The 23851-nt window shown below is 43.5% G+C and overlaps 2 protein-coding genes across 3 annotated transcripts in view; both read right to left on the bottom strand.

Moving 5' to 3' along the window:
* LOC133547673 (oocyte zinc finger protein XlCOF6.1-like) overlaps nt 1-137 on the bottom strand; it is a 7037-nt gene extending 6900 nt beyond the window's left edge. The window contains exon 1 of the mRNA XM_061893244.1: nt 1-137. This exon is cut by the window's left edge and continues 388 nt beyond it. The gene's annotated coding sequence lies outside the window, so the exon portion shown is untranslated.
* Nucleotides 138-11113: 10976 nt separating this feature from the next.
* LOC133547528 (gastrula zinc finger protein XlCGF57.1-like) lies at nt 11114-22378 on the bottom strand. Of its 2 annotated transcripts, none has more exons than XM_061893195.1 (2): nt 21876-22378; nt 11114-12936 (listed from the first exon to the last, which is right to left on the bottom strand). In XM_061893195.1, the coding sequence occupies exons 1-2, from the start codon at nt 22087-22089 to the stop codon at nt 11405-11407; spliced, it is 1746 nt and encodes a 581-aa protein (XP_061749179.1). In that variant the 5' UTR covers nt 22090-22378; the 3' UTR covers nt 11114-11404. The 2 variants fall into 2 exon arrangements, with proteins under 2 accessions (XP_061749179.1, XP_061749178.1); XM_061893194.1 differs by having other exon boundaries at nt 11114-12939; nt 21876-22377.
* Nucleotides 22379-23851: the final 1473 nt, after the last annotated feature.

The raw sequence follows: 23851 nt of genomic DNA, 5'->3' as shown, positions 1-23851 counted from the left end.
CAACCGTAAAAGAGAGATTTAAAAACCACGTTGGCTCAGCTTTTATCGATGCTAGCGCGACTTCCGGACTGCTTCCTGACATTCTTGTTTGACCGTTTTTTTTAAACAGAATAGGTGCGGTTTGGTTAACTGCTGCCACCTATGGGAGGCTCAGGGTTACTACAGTCTGCTTATCATTTGATGGAAATCGGCTGTTTGTGTTAAAGTTTAAAGGCCTACTGAAACCCACTGCTACCCACCACGCAGTCTGATAGTTTATATATCAATGATGAAATATTAACATTGCAACACATGCCAAAACGGCCTTTTTCAATCAATCAATCAATCAATCAATGTTTACTTATATAGCCCTAAATCACTAGTGTCTCAAAGGGCTGCACAAACCACCACGACATCCTCGGTAGGCCCACATAAGGGCAAGGAAAACTCACACCCAGTGGGACATTGGTGACAATAATGACTATGAGAACCTTGGAGAGGAGGAAAGCAATGGATGTCGAGCGGATCTAACATGATTTTGTGAAAGTTCAATCCACAATGGATACAACACAGTCGCGAGAGTCCAGTCCAAAGAGGATCCAACACAGCGGCGAGAGTCCCGTTCACAGCGGAGCCAGCAAGAAACCATCCCAAGCGTAGGCGGACCAGCATCGCAGAGATGTCCCCAGCCGATACACAGGCGAGCAGTACATGGCCACCGGATAGGACCGGACCCCCTCCACACGGGAGAGTGGGACATAGAAGAAAAAGAAAAGAAACGGCAGATCAACTGTTCTAAAAAGGGAGTCTATTTAAAGGCTAGAGTATACAAATGAGTTTTAAGGTGAGACTTAAATGCTTCTACTGAGGTGGCATCGCGAACTGTTACCGGGAGGGCATTCCAGAGTACTGGAGCCCGAATGGAAAATGCTCTATAGCCCGCAGACTTTTTTTGGGCTTTGGGAATCACTGATAAGCCGGAGTCCTTTGAACGCAGATTTCTTGCCGGGACATATGGTACAATACAATCGGCAAGATAGGATGGAGCTAGACCGTGTAGTATTTTATACGTAAGTAGTAAAACCTTAAAGTCACATCTTAAGTGCACAGGAAGCCAGTGCAGGTGAGCCAGTACAGGTGTAATGTGATCAAACTTTCTTGTTCTTGTCAAAAGTCTAGCAGCCGCATTTTGTACCAACTGTAATCTTTTAATGCTAGACATGGGGAGACCCGAAAATAATACGTTACAGTAGTCGAGGCGAGACGTAACAAACGCATGGATAATGATCTCAGCATCTTTAGTGGACAGAATGGAGCGAATTTTAGCGATATTACGGAGATGAAAGAAGGCCGTTTTAGTAACGCTTTTAATGTGTGCCTCAAAGGAGAGAGTTGGGTCGAAGATAATACCCAGATTCTTTACCGTGTCGCCTTGTTTAATTGTTTGGTTGTCAAATGTTGATTGATTGATTGATTGATACTTTTATTAGTAGATTGCACAGTACAGTACATATTCCGTACAATTGACCACTAAATGGTAACACCCCAATAAGTTTTTCAACTTGTTTAAGTCGGGGTCCACATTAATCAATTCATGGTACAAATATATACTATCAGCATAATACAGTCATCACACAAGTTAATCATCAGAGTATATACATTGAATTATTTACATTATTTACAATCCGGGGGGTGGGATGAGGAGCTTTGGTTGATATCAGAACTTCAGTCATCAACAATTGCATCAAACATTAGTTTACTAAATTGCTATTTTAAATTTCCCGGGAGTTTCGTCTCGAAAACGTCTTGTAATGATGACGTGTACGCAAGACGTCACGGGTTTTAAGGAGATATGAGCGCTGCGCGCACACACAGCTAAAAGTCGTCTGCTTTAACGGCAAAATTACACGGTATTTTGGAGACCTGTGTTGCTGAATCTTTTGGAATTTGTTCAATTAATATTGGAGAGGTCACAGTAGAAAGATGGAGGTGGGAAGCTTTAGCCTTTAGCCACACAAACACACGGTGATTCCTTGTTTAAAATTCCTGGAGGTGAAACTTTCCTATGGATCAGAGCGCGGTCAAGCCAACATGGATCCCTACCAAATCTCAACCAGCAGGTTTCGGTGAGACAATTGTGGTAAAAAGTCGCTTCTTACCGGAGAAAAGCTGAGCTTGTGCCGTCCATAAAGCTGCCGTCGACTCCCCTGAGACATTGGCGTCAACACACACGTGGACGTACACCTCCGACTATCAGGTACTACTTAACTCACTAAAACATTAGCAACACAATAGAAAGATAAGGGATTTCGACCGGAATGAGAATCAGCACCTCCAAGTCCGAGTCCATGGTTCTCGCCCGGAAAAGGGTGGAATGCCATCTCCGGGTTGGGGAGGAGACCCTGCCCCAAGTGGAGGAGTTCAAGTACCTAGGAGTCTTGTTCACGAGTGGGGGAAGAGTGGATCGTAAGATCGACAGGCGGATCGGTGCGGCGTCTTCAGTAATGCGGACGTTGTACCGATCCGTTGTGGTGAAGAAGGAGCTGAGCCGGAAGGCAAAGCTCTCAATTTACCGGTCGATCTACGTTCCCATCCTCACCTATGGTCATGAGCTTTGGGTCATGACCGAAAGGATAAGATCACGGGTACAAGCGGCCGAAATGAGTTTCCTCCGCCGGGTGGCGGGGCTCTCCCTTAGAGATAGGGTGAGAAGCTCTGCCATCCGGGAGGGACTCAAAGTAAAGCCGCTGCTCCTTCACATCGAGAGGAGCCAGATGAGGTGGTTCGGGCATCTGGTCAGGATGCCACCCAAACGCCTCCCTAGGGAGGTGTTTAGGGCACGTCCAGCTGGTAGGAGGCCACGGGGAAGACCCAGGACACGTTGGGAAGACTATGTCTCCCGGCTGGCCTGGGAACGCCTCGGGATCCCCCGGGAAGAGCTAGACGAAGTGGCTGGGGAGAGGGAAGTCTGGGTTTCCCTGCTTAGGCTGTTGCCCCCGCGACCCGACCTCGGATAAGCGGAAGACGATGGATGATGGATGGGATTTCCCAGAATTATCCTAGTAAATGTGTCTAAAAACATCTGAATCCCTCCCAATGCAATCGCCTTTTTTTTTTTACTTTTTTTTTTCTAGTCCTTCGCTATCAATATCATCATCCACGAATTTTTCATCCTCACTCAAATAAATGGGGAAATTATCGTTTTCTCGGTCCGAATAGCTCTTGCTGCTGGAGGCTATGATTATAAACAATGTGAGGATGTGAGGAGCCCTCACACTTGTGACGTCATCGTCTGCTACTTCCGGTAAAGGCAAGGCATTTCTCTTAGCACCAAAAGTTGCAAACTTTATCCTCGATGTCTCTACTAAATCCTTTCAGCAAAAATATGGCAATATCGCGAAATGATCAAGTAGGACACATAGAATGGACCTGCTATCCCCGTTTAAATAAGAAAATCTCATTTCAGTAGGCCTTTAAAGCCTGTTGAAACCCACTACTACCGACCACGCAGTCTGATAGTTTATATATCAATGATGAAATATTAACATTGCAACACATGCCAATACGGCCTTTTTAGTTTACTAAATTACAATTTTACATTTCCCGCGAAGTGTCCAGTTGAAAACGTCGCGGAATGATGACGCGGGCGTTTGACGTCTCGGGTTGTAGCAGACATTTTTTTTCAGCCCGATCCAAGCTATAAGTAGTCTGCTTTAATCACATAATTACACAGTATTCTGGACATCTGTGTTGCTGAATCTTTTGCAATTTGTTCAATTAATAATGGAGAAAGTAGAAAGATGGAGGTGGGAAGCGGTGTATTGCGGCCGCCTTTAGCCACACAAACACAGCCGGTGTTTCCTTGTTTAAAATTCCCGAAGGTGAAGCTTTACTATGAAACAGAGCGGTCAAGCGAACATGGTTTCCGACCACATTTTAACCTGCAGGTTTCGGTGAGAAAATTGTGGTAATAAGTTGGCTCTTACCGTAGTTATGAGCGGAGCTTGTGTTCTCCTGCAGCTGCGGACTCTCTTGCCTCTTCCCACCAGAGACACTGGCGGTCATAAAAATATAATCTCACTAAAACACTAGTAACACAATAAGCAGATAAGGTATTTTCCAGAATAATCCTAAGAAATGTGTCTAATAACATCTGAATCGCTCCCACTATCCTCACTTTTTTTTTTCATATGAGTTGGGAAAATGTGTTAGATGTAAATATAAACGGAATACAATGATTTGCAAATCATTTTCTACCCATATTCAGTTGAATATGCTACAAATACAACATATTTGATGTTCAAACTGATAAACATTTTTTTGTTGTTGCAAATAATCATTAACTTCATAATTTGATGCCAGCAACACGTGACAAAGAAGTTGGGAAAGGTGGCAATAAATACTGATAAAGTTGAGGAATGCTCTTCAAACACTTATATGGAACATCCCACAGGTGTGCAGGCTAATTGGGAACAGGTGGGTGCCATGATTGGGTATAAAAGCAGCTTCCATGAAATGCTAAGTAATTCACAAAAAAGGATGGGGTGAGGGTCACCAATTTGTAAGCAAGTTGTCAAACAGTTTTAGAACAACATTTCTCATCGAGCTATTGCAAGGAATTTAGGGATTTTACCATCTAAAGTCCGTAAAATCATCAAAAAGTTCAGAGAATCTGGAGAATTCACTGCACGGAAGCGATGCTATTACGGACTTTTGATCCCTCAGGCGGTACTGCATAAAAAACCGACATCAGTGTGTAAAGGATATCACCACATGGACTCAGGAACACTTCATAAAACCACTGTCAGTAACTACAGTTGGTCGCTACATCTGTAAGTGCAAGTTAAAACTCTACTATGCAAAGCCAAACCCATCTATCAACAATATCCTGAAATGCCGCCGGCTTGGCTAGGCCCGAGCTCATCTAAGATGGACTGATGCCAAGTGGAAAAGTGTTCTGTGGTCTGACGAGTCCACATTTCAAATTATATTTGGAAACAGAGGACGTGGTGTCCACCAGAACAAAGAGGAAAGTAACCCTCCGGATTGTTATAGGCGCAAAGTTCAAAAGCCAGCATCTGTGATGGTATTGGGGGTGTATTAGTGCCCAAGGCATGGGTAACTTACATATCTGTGAAGGCACCATTAATGCTGAAAGGTCCATACAGGTTTTGGAACAACATATGTTGTCATCCAAGCAACATTATCATGGACGCCCCTGCTTATTTCAGCAAGACAAGTGTTACAACAGCATGGCTTCGTAAAAAAAGAGTGCGGGTACTTTTCTGGCCCGCCTACAGTCCAGACCTGTCTCCCATCAAAAATGTGTGGCGCGTTATGAAGCGTGAAATACGAGAACAAGACCCCGGACTGTTTAACGACTGAAACTCTACATAAAACAAGAATGGGAAAGAATTCCACTTTCAAAGCTTCAACAATTAGTTTCCTCAGTTCCCAAACGTTTATTGAGTGTTGTTAAAAGAAAAGGTGATGTGACACAGTGGTGAACATGCCCTTTCCCAACTACTTTGGCACGTGTTGCAGCCATGAAATTTTAAGTTAATTATTATTTGCAAAAAAAAAAAAAAGTTTATGAGTTTGAACATCAAATATCTTGTCTTTGTAGTGCATTCAACTGAATATGGGTTGAAAAGGATTTGCAAATCATTGTATTCTGTTTATATTTACGTCTAACACAATTTCCCAACTCATATGGAAACGGGGTTTGTAGTTACTATGGTCATCTAAATCCCAGCAGCTTAGACGAGGCACCGAGCAGGGTGGGTGGGGAGCGTTTCCACAGTATACATACCATAAACCTTCATATCTGTATTCTCAGCTTGCTAGTGACAGTCACAACTAGGGTACCAGGCTAGCCCTAAGAGGTGCTCTCACCCGTCTTAAACCCAAAACTGATGTTTTGAAGAAGACTGTTATGTATAAGGCAATCACCTACTGGAATCAACTTCCACAATATCTGGTATCAATCACCAGCATAGTGGGTTTTAAGAATAGACTAAGAGGAGAAATATTGTGGAAAGACATTATTCTAGATCAGGGGTCGGCATGTGGCTCTTTAGCGCCGCCCTAGTGGCTCTGGAGCTTTTTCAAAAATAAATGAAAAATGGAAATGATGAGGGGGAAAAAACATATTTTTTCTTTTAATTTGGTTTCTGTAGGAGGACAAACACGACACAAACCCCCAAATTGCTATAAAGCAAACTTTTTATATTAAACATGCTTCACTGATTCGAGTATTTTGCGAGCGCCGTTTTGTCCTACTAATTTTGGCGGTCCTTGAACTCACCCTCGTTTGTTTACATCAACAACTTTCTCCGACTCTCTAAGACGTGTTTTATGCCACTTCTTTTTCTGCCTCATTTTGTCCAACAAACTTATGTTGTGCATGAATGCACAAAGGTGAGTTTTGTTGACGTTATTCACTTACGTGGAGTGATAATCAGACATATTTGGTCACTGCATGACTGTAAGCTAATCAATGCCAACATGCTATTTAGGCTAGCTGTATGTACATATTGCATCACTATGCCTCATTTGTAGCTATATTTGAGCTCATTAAGTTTCCTTTAAGTCCTCATAATTCAATTTATATCTCATGTAGTATGGCTTTTAATTTTTTGCGGCTCCAGACAGATTGTTTTTTGTATTTTTGGTCCAATATGGCTCTTTCAACATTTTGGGTTGCCGACCCCTGCTCTAGATTGTACCTAATGTCATGACTGTTTTTATTGACTATTGACTATTTTATTGATTATGGGACGAGCAGTAGAAAATGGATGGATTGTACTTTTTCGTCACTTGTTGTTTGTCTTTGGTACACTAATGTGTATATTTTGGGCCATTGGTTCTTTGTTTTGTTTTTGCAAAAAAAAAAAAATAATAAAAAAAAAAAAAATATATATATATATATATCCATCCATCCATTTTCTACCGCTTATTCCCTTTCAGGGTCGCTGGCGCCTATCTCAGCTACAATCGGGCGGAAGGCGGGGTACACCCTGGACAAGTCGCCACCTCATCGCATATATATATATATATATATATATATATATATATATATATATTAGAATGCTCTTTTTATCTTAGGTGTGAACATTATTGTGTAAACTCAACTTTTTTGGGGGGGGGGGGGGTTCTTTGTTGCTATTTTTGTATTACAACATTTTATGATTCATCATGTTATACTGCATTGTAATCTTTTGTTTTGTGATTGTGTGATGTTTTTTGCCCTGATACCCAGGAAGAATAGTCTCCACTGCAGTGTAGACTAATGGGGATCCTTAATAAACTAAACTAAACAGAGTGTTTCCAGAGCGGCCAGCCTGAAATGCGGGTGTCAGGGACAGACCCGGAAGGAGATTTTTAGAACAAAGTTCCAAAGCTTAGTAAAATATCAGATTGTAGGGTGTTTTTTTTTTTTTTACCCTTCGCGTTCATATTTCGCTGTGTTTGTTGTATTTTTTTTGTGTTTCGCTTGATTGTAAAATATGTCAATGGAGAGAGGGTGTGACGTTAATACGTTGTCAATATTCAGTGTTTTACCGTTCATACTTAATATTTTAAATTCCACATTCTTTATTTACATGTACAAACCCCGTTTCCATATGAGTTGGGAAATTGTGTTAGATGTAAATATAAACGGAATTGCTAATCCTTTTCAACCCATATTCAATTGAATGCACTACAAAGACAAGATATTTGATGTTCAAACTCATAAGCTTTTTTTTTTTTTTTGCAAATAATAATTAACTTAGAATTTCATGGCTGCAACATGTGCCAAAGTAGTTGGGAAAGGGCATGTTCACCACTGTGTAACATCACCTTTTCTTTTAACAACACTCAATAAACGTTTGGGAACTGAGGAAACTAATTGTTGAAGCTTTGAAAGCGAAATTCTTTCACATTCTTGTTTTATGTAGACCTTCAGTCGTTCCACTGTTGTATTTTACGCTTCATAATGCGCCACACAATTTCGATGGGAGACAGGTCTGGACTGCAGGCGGGCCAGGAGAGTACCCGCACTCTTTTTTTACGAAGCCACGCTGTTGTAACACGCGCTGAATGTGGCTTGGCATTGTCTTGCTGAAATAAGCAGGGGCGTCCATGAAAAAGACGACGCTTAGATGGCAGCATGTGTTGTTTCAAAACCTGTATGTCCCCAACCATATCGGTTGGGGACATCTCTACGCTGCTGATCCGCCTCCGCTTGAGATGGTCTCCTGTGGACGGGACTCTCGCTGCTGTCTTGGATCCGCTTGAACTGAACTCTCGCGGCTGTGTTGGAGCCACTATGGATTGAACTTCCACAGTATCATGTTAGACCCGCTCGACATCCATTGCTTTCGGTCCCCTAGAGGGGGGGGGGGGGGAGGGTTGCCCACATCTGAGGTCCTCTCCAAGGTTTCTCATAGTCAGCATTGTCACTGGCGTCCCACTGGATGTGAATTCTCCCTGCCCACTGGGTGTGAGTTTTCCTTGCCCTTTTGTGGGTTCTTCCGAGGATGTTGTAGTCGTAATGATTTGTGCAGTCCTTTGAGACATTTGTGATTTGGGGCTATATAAAAAAACATTGATTGATTGATTGATTGATGTACCTTTCAGCCTTCACAGATGTGTAAGTTACCCATGCCTTGGGCATTAATGCACCCCCATACCATCACAGATGCTGGCTTTTGAACTTTGCGTCGATAACAGTCTTTTTATACCCAATCATGGCACCCACCTGTTCCCAATTAGCCTGCACACATGAGGGATGTTCTAAATAAGTGTTTGATGAGCATTCCTCAACTTTATCAGTATTTATTGCCACCATTCCCAACTTCTTTGTCACGTGTTGCTGGCATCAAATTGTAAAGTTAATGATTATTTGCACACAAAAAAAAGTTGATCAGTTTGAACATCAAATATGTTGTCTTTGTAGCATATTCAACTGAATTTGGGTTAAAAATGATTTGCAAATCATTGTATTCTGTTTATATTTACATCCAACACAATTTCCCAACTCATATGGAAACGGGGTTTGTATATTCTGGGTGTCTCATTCAGTAAAAAAAAAAAGTAAAATCCCATTCCGTTTTTTAAGGCGGTCTGTCATAGCGTTTATAGCATTCAATCAGACATTATATTGAGGATTTATATTAGTGATCTAATAATCAATCAATGTTTACTTATATAGCCCTAAATCACTAGTGTCTCAAAGGGCTGCACAAACCACTACGACATCCTCGGTAGGCCCACATAAGGGCAAGGAAAACTCACACCCAGTGGGACGTCGGTGACAATGATGACTATGAGAACCTTGGAGAGGAGGAAAGCAATGGATGTCGAGCGGGTCTAACATGATACTGTGAAAGTTCAATCCATAATGGATCCAACACAGTCGCAAGAGTCCAGTCCAAAGCGGATCCAACACAGCAGCGAGAGTCCCGTTCACAGCGGAGCCAGCAGGAAACCATCCCAAGAGGAGGCTGATCAACAGCGCAGAGATGTCCCCAGCCGATACACAGGCGAGCAGTACATGGCCACCGGATCGGACCGGACCCCCTCCACAAGGGAGAGTGGGACATAGGAGAAAAAGAAAAGAAACGGCAGATCAACTGGTCTAAAAAGGGAGTCTATTTAAAGGCTAGCGTATACAAATGAGTTTTAAGGTGAGACTTAAATGCTTCTACTGAGGTGGCATCTCGAACTGTTACCGGGAGGGCATTCCAGAGTACTGGAGCCCGAATGGAAAACGCTCTATAGCCCGCAGACTTTTTTTGGGCTTTGGGAATCACTAATAAGCCGGAGTCCTTTGAACACAGATTTCTTGCCGGGACATATGGTACAATACAATCGGCAAGATAGGATGGAGCTAGACCGTGTAGTATTTTATACGTAAGTAGTAAAACCTTAAAGTCACATCTTAAGTGGACAGGAATAATCTGATATCCGGCCCTAAGACACATTTTTTTTTTTCTAAATTTGGCCCCCCTGAGTCAAAATAATTGCCCATGCCTGTTCTATAATCTATCAATTTAATCTACTTAGTTGATTATTAGTACAAGGGTTGCTGGCCCTTGTACTGAGCATTGTGGTAGAAGACATGACATAGGCTGAGTTCACGTTGCAGACTGCCAAGCACATTGTAAAGTTTTCTCTCCCGTGGGTCCCCCAGATCACCAAGCATCATTAACCTAATGTAAATAATCAAATGTATTTCTAATGTATATACTTGTTCTTATGCTATGTGAACTCACTATGTTCTCTGCTGGCTGTACATATCCTACTAAATAAGACCTACACTGTTTCAATGTCCATTTCTCTGTTGATGCAATTGTTGATGACTGAAGTACTGATATCAACCAAAGCTCCTCATCCCACCCCCCGGATTGTAAATAATGTAAATAATTCAATGTACATACTATGATGATTAACTTGTGTGATGACTGTATTATGGCGTGGCGCAGTGGGAGAGTGGCCGTGCGCAACCCGAGGGTCCCTGGTTCAAATCCCACCTAGCACCAACTTCGTCATGTCCGTTGTGTCCTGAGCAAGACACTTCACCCTTGCTCCTGATGGGTTCTGGTTGGCGCCTTGCATGGCAGCTCCCTCCATCAGTGTGTGAATGTGTGTGTGAATGGGTAAATGTGGAAGTAGTGTCAAAGCGCTTTGAGTACCTTGAAGGTAGAAAAGCGCTATACAAGTACAACCCATTTACTGTATTATGCTGATAGTATATATTTGTACCATGAATTGATTAACGTGGACCCCGACTTATTCGGGTGTTACCATTTAGTGGTCAATTGCACGGAATATGTACTGTACTGTGCAATCCATTAATAAAAGTTTCAATCAATCAACATGACAGTCCAGTTTCAGGAGTTACACACCGTTTTATTTTGCAATAAAGTCTGCAGGCCGCTTTTCAGCAATTGTCCTTTTTGGGTCCGTGTGTCTCTCTCTCTCTCTCTCTCTCCCTCTCGCTCTAGCTCTAGCTCTAGCTCTAGCTCCACCAACTCTCTCCTCCCAGCTGCTGCCTTTTAAACAGAAAGACAGGTGATTAGATAACCAGGCCCAGGTGGGCCATCTACGCACCTGTCGCTGATCTCACTGCAGGTCCGCAGGCCACGCCCCCCCCCTCCCCTTCAGACATCATCATGGTCTTCCCCCTATACAGCCCACCCTCAGAAGCCGGCCTTTTCCACTTAGTACCAGAGACGAGGGCGTGGCTACATGACACAAAGTTGGCCAGCTGATGTTATATGAAAGAGAGCGATAAAACGCCAAAGACTATGAGGATTTGTGTTTTGTTTAATTGTACGTGCCCTTTTTTATAGTGTACAATATATAAAAAGGTCTCATTCCGTGACAAAGTGTTTTACATGTGTTATGGCAAAACATGCACAGCATAATAAGTCCAAATCTAGCTAGTGACGAGTGTTTGACTGCCACTGCCCTCCCCAGCACACACATGTTTGTTAAGCTGGCACCTGGAAGAGAATTTCTCTTCACACACCTTGCAACTAAACGTTTTCTCTCCGGTGTGCTTCCTTGTGTGTATCACCAAAGAGCTTTTCAGGGAGAAAGTTTTGCCGCAGACCGAACAAGCAAAAGGCTTCTCGCCAGTGTGTGTTCTCATGTGACGAATCAAGGTGGAGCTGACGCCGAAGCTTATGTTGCAGACCGTACATGAAAATGGCTTTTCTCCGGTGTGTTTCCTGGAGTGTTTCATTAGAGTGCCTTTCAGAGAGAACGTCTGACCGCAATCCGAGCAAGAAAATGGCTTTTCTCCGGTGTGCGTGCGCATGTGTGTTATTATGTGGGCCTTTTGAGAGAATTTGTTCCCGCAGAACGAGCAGGAGAAAGGTTTCTCTCCGGTGTGCGTCCGCTTGTGGTTGATTAATGTCGAACGGGCGCTAAAACTCTCGTTACACACCGAGCACGGAAACAATTTCTCTCCTGTGTGTGTTCGCATGTGCCCGGTCAGGCTCCTTTTCCGAGAGAACGTTTTCCCGCAAACTGAGCAGGAAAACGGCTTCTCGTTGGTGTGCGTCTTCATGTGTTGAATCAGCGTTGAACTGACGCCAAAAGTCACGTTGCAGACCGAGCAAGAAAAAGGTCTCTCCCCCGTGTGCGTTCTCATGTGCGCCGTCAGATGCGCTCTTTGGGAGAATTTTTTACTGCAGACCGAGCAGGGAAAGGGTTTTTCGCCCGTGTGCGTTCTCACGTGTTGAACCAGCGCCGGGCGGACGCTAAATCTTGCATTGCAGAACGAACAGGAGAAGGGCTTTTCTCTCGTGTGTGTTCTTGTGTGCGCCATCAAGTTAGACTTAGAAGAAAATGGCTGACGACAAATGGAACAGGAAAACGTCTTTTCTCCGGTGTGTCTCTTGCTGTGTCTTTTCAAATTGCCTTTCAGGGTGAACCTCTCGCCGCAAACTGAACAGCCGAAAGGTTTTTCTCCGGTGTGACTTCTCGTGTGTCTTTCGAGATGCGCCTTGTCGTCAAAACTTTTGTCACATTGAGGACATTTGAAGTGTTTGTCTTCCTTGTGACACCTCATGTGTCTTCTCAAATTCCGCTTGTAGACAAACGTTTTGTCACATTGAGAGCACTTGAAGTTGTCAGCGTGACTCGCCGTGTCCGCCTTGGAGTCTTCGTCGTCTGTGTCAGAAGAGCGCGACGTGGCGTCGTCGCTGTCCGACAGCGGCGCCAAGAGGCCGTCGGCTTCCGATCTTCTCGGCTCCTCGCTTTGACCGTAGTGAAGCTGTGACCACTGAGCTTCGTCTTCGTCATCTTCACTCTTCACAATCACACGGGTCACTGGAAATGTGCTGATGTCAGCGCCTTCCTGAGTCAACACGTGCTCCTCCTCTTCCTCTTTGATTTGGAGGGGCTGCTCCAACCTGGAGCCCGCCTGCTGCTGCTGTGAGGGAAAACATCCTTCACTGACGCCTGCTGGATACACAAACACACATGCTTTAGGGCAAGGGTGTCAAACCTACAGCCCGGGGGCCGGATCAGGCTTTCATCCATGTAAAAATCCATCCATCCATCCATCATCTTCCGCTTATCCGAGGTCGGGTCGCGGGGGCAGCAGCCTAAGCAGGGAAGCCCAGACTTCCCTCTCCCCAGCCACTTCGTCTAGCTCTTCCCGGGGGATCCCGAGGCATTCCCAGGCCAGCCGGGAGACATAGTCTTCCCAACGTGTCCTGGGTCTTCCCCGTGGCCTCCTACCAGCTGGACGTGCCCTAAACACCTCCCTAGGGAGGCGTTCGGGTGGCCTCCTGACCAGATGCCTGAACCACCTCATCTGGCTCCTCTCGATGTGGAGGAGCAGCGGCTTTACGTTGAGCTCCTCCCGGATTGCAGAGCTTCTCACCCTATCTCTAAGGGAGAGACCCGCCACACGGCGGAGGAAACTCATTTCGGCCGCTTGTACCCGTGATCTTATCCTTTCGGTCATGACCCAAAGCTCATGACCATAGGTGAGGATGGGAACGTAGATCGATCGGTAAATTGAGAGCTTTGCCTTCCGGCTCAGCTCCTTCTTCACCACAATGGATCGATACAACGTCCGCATTACTGAAGACGCCGCACCGATCCGCCTGTCGATCTCACGATCCACTCTTCCCCCACTCGTGAACAAGTCTCCTAGGTACTTGAACTCCTCCACTTGGGGCAGGCACTCCACCCTTTTCCGGGCGAGAACCATGGACTCGGACTTGGAGGTGCTGATTCTCATTCCGGTCGCTTCACACTCGGCTGCGAACCGATCCAGTGAGAGCTGAAGATCCCGGCCAGATGAAGCCATCAGGACCACATCATCTGCAAAAAGCAGAGACCTAATCCCGTGGCCACCAAACCGGATCCCCTCAACGCCTTGACTGCGCCTAGAAATTCTCTCCATATAAAAATGAACCTGAAATTTTTGAATGAAAGAAACGGCTGTTTTAAATGTGTCCACTGGATGTCGCAATAGCAATTATTTGTATCTCTGTAGATCAGTGGTTCTCAAATGGGGGTGCTTGAAGGTATGCCAAGGGGTGCGTGAGATTTAAAAAAAATAAATCTATAAATAGCAACAATTCAAAAAATCCTTTATAAATATATTTATTGAATCATACTTCAACAAAATATGAATGTAAGTTCATAAACTGTGAAAAAAATGCAACAATGCAATTTAGATTTTTTGTGGAGATGTTCCATAAATATTGATGTTAAAGATTTAATTTTTTGTGAAGAAATGTTTAGAATTAAGTTCATGAATCCAGATAGATCTCTATTACAATCCCCAAAAAGGGGAATTTAAGTTGATGATTACTTCTATGTGTAGAAATCTTTATTTATAATTGAATCACTTGTTTATTTTTCATCAAGTTTTTAGTTATTTTCTTATATCTTTTTTTTCCAAATAGTTCAAGAAAGACCACTACAAATGAGCAATATTTTGCACTGTTATACAATTGAATAAATCAGAAACTGATGACATAGTGCTGTATTTTACTTCTTTATCTCCTTTTTTCAACCAAAAATGCTGTGCTCTGATTAGGGGGTACTTGAATTAAAAAAATGTTCACAGGGGGTACATCACTAAAAAAAAGGTTGAGAACCACTGTTGTAGATGATGCTACATATGCACAAAATAACCCACATGATGTTCGTACATCAGTCGAGGAAAATGACCAAACTACATAAATAACATCCTGTAACAGGATTTTGATGTAATTGTTTTCATCTTGATGTATTGAAAATTTACACCAATGAGTGGACTGATGTGTGAAGCGACTGGGATGAGAATCTGCACCTCCAAGTCAGAGTCCATAGTTCTCGCATGGGAAAAGGTGGACTGCCATCTGCAAGTTGGGGAGGAGCTGATGCCCCAAGTGGAGGAGTTCAAGTACTTAGGAGTCTTGCTCAGGAGTGGGGGAAGAGTGGATCGTGAGATCGACAGGCGGATCGGTGCGGCGTCTTCAGTAATGCGGACGCTGTATCGATCCGTTGTGGTGAAGGAGGAGCTGAGCCGGAAGGCAAAGCTCTCAATTTACCGGTCGATCTACATTCCCATCCTCACCTACGGTCATGAACTTTGGGTCATGACCGGAAGGATAAGATCACGGGTACAAGCGGCCGAAATGAGTTTCCTCCGCCGTGTGGCGGGTCTCTCCCTTAGAGATAGGGTGAGAAGCTCTGACATTCGGGGGGAGCTCAAACTAAACCCGCTGCTCCTCCACATCGAGAGGAGCCAGATGAGGTGGTTTAGGCATCTGGTCAGGATGCCATCCGAACGCCTCCCTACGGAGGTGTTTGGGGCACGTCCGACCAGCAGGAAGCCAAGGAGAAGACCCAGGACACGTTGGGAAGACTATGTCTCCTGGCAGGTCTGGGAAAACCTCGAGATCCCCCAGGAGAAGCTGGACGAAGTGGCTGGGGAGGGAAAAGTCTGGGCTCTTCTGCTTAGGCTGCTGCCCCCGTGACCCGACCTGGGATAAGCGGAAGAAAATGGATGGACAGATGGAGTGGACTGACGAACATTATCACAGAATTTATTCAGAAAATATAAATAATTAACCGCAACATGTAAGTGGAAATAAAAAAACACAACAACATTGTGATTTGTACATTTTCAGAATGTGCTTGTTCTAGAGCTGGCCGATACATCGATATACTCGATATATCGCGGGTTTGTCTCTGTGCGATATAGAAAATGACTATATCGTGATATTCGAGTAAATGGAACGGCGTGGCCAAGTTGGGAGAGTGGCCGTGCCAGCAATCTGAGGGTTACTGGTTCAATCCCCACCTTCTACCACCCTAGTCACGTCCGTTGTGTCCTTGAGCAAGACACTTCACCCTTGCTACTGATGGGTTCTGGTTAGCACCTTGCATGGCAGCTCCCGCCATCAGTGTGTGAATGGGTGAATGTGGAAATACTGTCAAAACGCTTTGGGCTCTTTAAAAAGGTGTAGAAAAGCGCTATACAAGTACAACAACCTTTTTTTTTTACGTTCTCACGCAGTTGCTTTTAGTTGCTGGCATTACACCGCATGCGTTTCCCACTCTTTCTTGTCTCTCCTTCTCACAGAGACATAAAACAAGCGCACCTTCTTACATACGTCACATACTGTCACGTGTGCAACGTCACACCCTCCCGCGTTAGCTGTGATGCTAACGGTGCAGTGCGGGTGGTAATACGAGAGAGAAGGTGCGAATATGGTAACAAATGAAGGAATAATTAATTCCCAAGAAAAGCAGCGCAGGGTCCATCGTCTGGCGGTGGTTTGGCTTCAAGCGGGAAGATGTTGAACAATTATGCGGCAAAAGCGTTGCTACAAAAAGTAGCACCACTGCTAATGTAGCATCATTTGAAAAGTCACTCGCTAGAGAAAAAGGAGTGCTTGAAACATCTCCGTTCGGTGCCACACCAATAAAATGCAGAAGCAACTATTTCCACATCAACACCGTATGAAAAAAATAGTCGACAACAGAAGGATGAATTGATTAACGTGGACTTATTCGGGTGTCACCATTTAGTGGTCAATTGTACGGAATATGTACTGTACTGTGCAATCTAATAATAAAAGTCTCAATCAATCAAAGGAGATAACGTCTGCAGGAACCTACCACATAGCGAAGGACATACACTATTTCATTTCCTGATATGCAGCTTATTTTTTTTTTTACACTTATTGAAATATCTTGTGACATCATGCACAAAAGTGCACTTTGTTTGTTTTAAACTATTGTAGTGGCATTCTGGACAAAAAATGCGCTTTAATTTAGTGTTGTTTTGATAAGTCATCTTAGTGACATCATGCACAAAAGTGCCCTATTAGCTTGTTTTAAAATGTCTCTGACAATATTGCACTTTCTGTTTTGGAAAAGACATGAATGTTTGCTTAATAACTGTTTGATAAATATTGTGTTGGTCAATTGACTTAGTTGTGATTTCCTTCTCTGCATGAAAGTTTAAAAGTAGCATATATTAATGCAGTATGAACAAGAATGTTTTAATGTAGACACATAGAATCATTATACTGCTGTGATTATATGCAACAAGTGTTAGGCTAAGGCAAAACTATCAAGATATATATCGTGTTTCGTGACATGGCCTAAAGATATCGAGATGTTGATTAAAGGCCATATCGCCCAATCATACCTTGTTCTATTTTTTTAAACAAAGAAAACAATCTGAAGTTGTCTTTATTTTTAAGTAATCGTGCTGTGATTTTACCAGTCCGGCCCATTTGGGAGTACATTTTTCGCCATGTGACCCCTGACCTAAAACGAGTTTGACACCCCTGCTGTAGGGAAAGTTATATTGTAGCTCTAATTGATCTGCCGTTTCTTTTCTTTTTCTTCTATGTCCCACTCTCCCGTGTGGAGGGGGTCCGGTCCGATCCGGTGGCCATGTACTGCTTGCCTGTGTATCGGCTGGGGACATCTCTGCGCTGCTGGTCCGCCTACGCTTGGGATGGTTTCCTGCTGGCTCCGCTGTGAACGGGACTCTCGCTGCTGTGTCTTTGATCCTCTTTGGACTGGACTCTCGCGACTGTGTTGTATCCATTGTGGATTGAACTTTCACAGTATCATGTTAGATCCGCTCGACATCCATTGCTTTCCTCCTCTCTAAGGTTCTCATAGTCATTATTGTCACCGATGTCCCACTGGGTGTGAGTTTTCCTTGGCCTTATGTGGGCCTACCGAGGATGTCGTGGTGGTTTGTGCAGCCCTTTGAGACACTAGTGATTTAGGGCTATATAAGTAAACATTGATTGATTGATTGATAATTAAAGGCCTACTGAAACCCACTACTACTGACCACGCAGTCTGATAGTTTATATATCAATGATGAAATATTAACATTGCAACACATGCCAATACGGCCTTTTTAGTTTACTAAATTGCAATTTTAAATTTCCTGTTGATGCGTATGATGACGCGTGCGTTTGACGTCACCGGTTGTAGCGGACATTTTTTTCCAGCCTGATCCAAGCTATAAATAGTCTGCTTTAATCGCATAATTACACAGTATTCTGGACATCTGTGTTGCTGAATCTTTTGCAATTTGTGCAATTAATAATGGAGAAGTCAAAGTAGAAAGATGGAGGTGGGAAGCGGTGTATTGCGGCCGCCTTTAGCCACACAAACACAAACAGCCGGTGTTTCCTTGTTTAAAATTGCCGAAGGTGAAGCTTTACTATGGATCAGAGCGGTCAAGCGAACATGGACCCCGACCACATGTCAACCGGCAAGTTTCGGTGAGAAAATTGTGGTAATAAGTCGGCTTTTACCGTAGTTATGAGCGGACACTGGCGGTCACCACACCCGTGGCCACACCCTCTGATTTTCAGGTACCAAATAATCTTACTAAAACACTAGTAGCACAATAAGCAGATAAGGGATTTTCCAGAATAATCCTAGTAAATGTGTCTAATAACATCTGAATCGCTCTCACAGGCCTAGCCTTTTTTTTTTTTTAGTACTTAACTGTCACTATCCTCATCCACGAATCTTTCATCCTCGCTCAAATTACTGGAGAAATTGTCGTTTTCTCGGTCCGAATCGCTCTAGCTGCTGGGGGCTATGATTGTAAACAATGTGAGGATATGAGGTGCTCCACAACCCGTGACATCACGCGCACATCGTCTGCTACTTCCGGAAAAGGCAAGGCTTTTTTATTAGCAACCAAAAGTTGCAATCTTTATCGTCGATGTTCTCTACAAAATCCTTTCAGCAAAAATATGGCAATATCGCGAAATGATCAAGTATGACACATAGAATGGACCTGCTATCCCCGTTTAAATAAGCAAATCTCATTTCTGTAGGCCTTTAAAGGCCATATCGCCCAGTCCTACATCGTTCTATTTTTTTTTAAACAAAGAAAACAATCTGAAGTTGTCTTTATTTTTAAGTTATCGTGCCGTGATTTTACCAGTCTGGCCCATTTGGGAGTAGATTTTTCTCCATGTGACCCCCGATCCAAAACGAGTTAGACATCCCTGCTGTAGGGAAAGTTATAATGTAGCTCTAATTAAAGTCCTACTGAAACCCACTACTACCGACCACGCAGTCTGATAGTTTATTTATCAATGATGAAATATTAACATGGCAACACATGCCAATACGGCCTTTTTAGTTTACTAAGTGTCCTGTTGAAAACATTGCCAACCGCATTTTGCTAATTTGTATAATGCGCAATCTTTTTGCAAATTGCTTCCAGCTATATATTTGAATAATGTGTGGTGCACATTTTGCAAATCAATGGGCGCAAATTAGAGATGCGCGGATAGGTAACTATATCATACGCATCCGCGTCACCTAAATCGTCATCCACCCGATGAATTACATCAGAGGTTGACCACCTTTACCACTCACAGAGCTATTTAAATCTGTTCCACAGAGTAATGTAGTCAATTGGAACCGCTAACGTTCTCACGACTATTCAATATTGTTCATCCTGATGACAAGAATATGGGCGTGCTGTGAAGCCATTGCCTTAGACACCTTCAACAACATGTACGGACCGATTGTTGGTCCAACAACATGTGTGCAGCTTCCGCAATCACACGTATGAGATTGAAAGGCATACTGGGTGACACAGAGTACACTGCTGGTTGTGATATAAACAACTTTAACACTTACTAATATGCGCCACGCTGTGAAGCCACACAATACAAGATTGACAAACACATTTCGGGAGAACATCCTCACAGTAACACAACATAAACGCAACACAACTAATACCCATGGTGGGGTGGGTTTGGGGTGTATAAAATAGTCAGGAAATGTCATGAATACAAAGGATTATGGGTATTTGTTGTGTTGCGTTTATGTTGTGTTACTGTGAGGATGTTCTCCCGAAATGTGTTTGTCGTTCTTAATTGGCGTGGCTTCAAAGCGTGGCGCATATTAATAGGAGTGTTAAAATTGTTTATATCACAACCATTAGTGTACTCTGTGTCACCCAGTATGCCTTGCAGTCGTGTGCTTGTTTCCGCGGAAGCCACACACAACATGATGCTGAACTGACAAGCAGATCGTGTATGATGTAGAAAGCGACAAAGCCAATAGCTTCATAGCACGCACTAATATTTAATATCTGGGTGACTGCCGGCAGTCATTCAAGAGAATAATAGCGTCTCCTATTGGCTTCTTCGCTTTATGACACGGGTCTTACGTGGCTCTTTGAATGGTAAAGGATACTGATCCCAGAACCATGTATACCAAATGTCTCCAAATGGTTCAACCGCCACCCGCTGGATCTAATTAAAATCTATTTTTTTGTCATGTCAACCGCCCGACTCGCGGTTTACCCGCGGACTCCGCGGATGAGACCGCAAACCGTGCATCTCTAGTGCAAATACATGTTTTTGGTGTCAAAATAATTTATTAAATACTTATGTAAATCTATTAATTTGTAATCAGGACAATGTAACTGAGTATTGCCCTCAAATCAGTCCAACGCCAACCCTAATCACTACACAGTGTACATCGACGACTAAACTACTGACTAAACTACTACCACAACTTGGTTTACTATTTATAAAATATAATAATGTAGGGTTACTGACTAAACCAGGGGCGCTCACACTTTTTCTGCAGGCGAGTTACTTTTCAATTGACCAAGTCGAGGAGATCTACCTCATTCCTATTTATAATTTATATTTATTTATTTACGAAAGAGACATTTTTGTTAACAAGTTAATGGTGTTTAATGATAATACAAGCATGTTTAACACATAGATTCCTTTCTTTCATGAAGACAAGAATATAAGTTGGTGTATTTGATTCTGATGACTTGCATTGATTGGAATTAGACAGTGGTGCTGATAACGTCCGCATTTTCAAATGGAGGAAAAAAAAAAGTCCTCCTTTCTGTCCAATACCACATGAAAGTGGTTGGATTTGGCATCTCATTTGTCCAACTTGCATACTCGTTTTTAAACACGTTGTTATGAGAGTAGCATATGTGTGTGGCCATTTAATGTCTGGCAGCAGGTGAGTGACGTCAGTGACTGTGCGGGTGGGCAAGCAAGTGAGAAAGCGGTCGCTGAGGGCGGGGGAGAAATACATTGGCATCAAACTCCGTAGCTTGCTAGCTTGTGCACGCTAGCTTTCTGAGACTCTTATTTTGTTAGCACAGGCAGGATGAAACAGGTCTTTTATGGTGAAGACAGGAACTGTGCAGTCGGTCTTTAGAGTTTTGACAGTAGGTACGGAGTCTCTAGAAATAAAATATGTTTCTCTGCGTCCGCCCTGTTAGTGATTTTTTTCTTAAATATGAGCTCGCAGCAGCCAGCGTCATCTCACAAGATCCTCGGGTGCCGAGAATGTCAAACAACTGACGAAAGTGAAGTCTTGGTATGATTGATGATTGCTCATTTTTATGTCTATTTTTTAATGCCTGGCTTGAGATCGACTGACACACCCTCCGAGATCGACCAGTCAATCGCGATCGACGTAATGGGCACCCCTGGACTAAACCATTCCTAAAATCTCGTCTTGCAATATGCAAATTGCTTGCGCATAATTTGCAAAGTGCACGAGATTGGTGAAATGCTTACTACAGCAGTAACAAGGAACCTACTCAGGTTTCACCAGGAGAGCATTAGGTTGTGAGTTCAAACCCAGGCCAAGTCATACCGAAGACCATAAAAATGGGACCCATCACCTCCCTGCTTGACACTCAGCATCAAGGGTTGGAATTTGGGGTTAAATCACCAAAAATGATTCCCGGGCGTGACCACCGCTGCTGCTCACTGCTCCCCTCACCTCCCAGGGGGTGATGGGTCAAATGCAGAGAATAATTTCGCCACACCTCGTGTGTGTGTGTGTGTGACAAACATTGGAACTTTAACTTTACTTTAACTTTAAGTAAGAAGAGAACAAACCCGTTCTGTGCGATTCAGTCTGAGGCTTGAAGGCAGCGTCCAGTAGTTGACGCTGTCGCTGGTTCTCCTCTTTCGTTCGAGAAAGTTCCTCCTCGTATCCCGCTATCGTTCTTTCCAACACTTCGAATATTTCTTCCACGGCAGCGGTGAGTCTTTCATTCACCAACACTCTCAGACTTTGGACTTTCTGCATGTTGCCCCAAGATGACAACATTAGCGAGCGGGGCTAACTTTCGCTAACTAGTTAGGCTAGCTCGATAAGCCGTCAAAGTGCGGCGGGGGCGAGAACGTGCAGCGAGACGAGACCGGATAAACTGTAATGTTTAGTCTACGATCAATCGACAAAACAAAACAAAAACAATGGCGAATAAAGGTTTTGCATAGCAACAACATTCAAAATCTTAACGGTTGGCTCCTTGCTAAGAGACATTTTACTATTTTCCGACTTCTTCGTGGAATGTCGTCTTTTTCTTCGTCTGTTTTCGCTGTAGGCGCCTTTACTGCCATCTAGCGGTGGCTTGGTGTAATGTCTTTAATGCTTTTTTTAATAATGGTTAGCTGGTAACTTGTCAGCTTTTTGTCATTTCATGATGCTTTTATCTCTATTTTTACATTTTGATAGAGGGAGGTACTTTTTGTTATTGTTTAACTTATGTATTATGTAACATATTTATGTAGATGACGTATCGGGACAGATCCATAAAGAGTTTGAGCGGAAATATGTTGTATAGGAATTAACTATAAACAATACAACAGTAACAAATTGCTGTGTCCCATGAATGTTTTTTGAAATTATACCTTTGTGACGTTAAAAAAAATGGTTTCCTTTTTATATCAAATTAAAACACAAAGCGGGCTTCCCGGTGGGAGAGGGGTTAGTGCGTCTGCCTCACAATACGAAGGTCCTGCACTCCTGGGTTCAAATCCAGGCTCGGGATCTTTCTGTGTGGAGTTTGCATGTTCTCCCCGTGACTGCGTGGGTTCCCTCCGGGTACTCCGGCTTCCTCCCACCTCCAAAGACATGCACCTGGGGATAGGTTGATTGGCAACACTAAAATGGGCCCTAGTGTGTGAATGTGAGTGTGAATGTTGTCTGTCTATCTGTGTTGGCCCTGCGATGAGGTGGCGACTTGTCCAGGGTGTACCCTGTCTTCCGCCCGATTGTAGCTGAGATAGGTGCCAGCGCCCCCCGCGACCCCGAAAGGGAATCAGCGGTAGGAAATGGATGGATGGATGGTAAAAGGGGCGGTGCTTAAACACGGCAAAGACTCCCTTTGTAATATTAAATGCCTACTGAAATTTGATTTTCTTATTTAAACGGGGATAGCAGGTCCATTCTATGTGTCATACTTCATCATTTCACGATATTGCCAAATTTTTGCTGAAAGGATTTAGTTGAGAACATCGACGATAAAGTTCGCAACTTTTGGTCGCAAATAAAAAAGCCTTGCCTGTACTGGAAGTAGAACCTGATGTGCGCGTGACGTCACGGGTGTGAGGGCTCCTCACATCCTCACATTGTTCATAATCATTGCCTACAGCAGCAAGAGCTATTCGGACCGAGAAAGCGACAATTTCCCCATTAATTTGAGCGAGGATGAAAGATTTGTGGACGAGGAAAGTTAGAGTGAAGCACAAAAAAAAAAAAAAGGCGGCAACAGTGGGACCGTTTCAGATGTAATTAGACACATTTACTAGGATAATTCTGGAAGATCCCTTATCTGCGTAGTGTTGTAATAGTGTTTTAGTGAGATTGTAAAGTCATACATGAAAGTCGGATGACTGCGGTGAACGTCAGTGTCTCTGAGAGAAGCCGAGGAGCCAATATCACAGCTGCCTTTTTGAGCTGCAGGAGGAGGGTTGCATAATCTACTGAAATTTCCGGTAAGAGCCGACTTAATATCACAATTTTCCCACCCAAAAACTTGCCGGTCGACGTAGAGAAACATGTTCGCTTGACCGCTCTGTGTAAAAGC

Source organism: Nerophis ophidion, linkage group LG02 (genome assembly GCF_033978795.1).
Source record: "Nerophis ophidion isolate RoL-2023_Sa linkage group LG02, RoL_Noph_v1.0, whole genome shotgun sequence".
NCBI lineage: Eukaryota > Metazoa > Chordata > Actinopteri > Syngnathiformes > Syngnathidae > Nerophis > Nerophis ophidion.
This window is presented reverse-complemented; position numbering and strand designations above follow the sequence as displayed.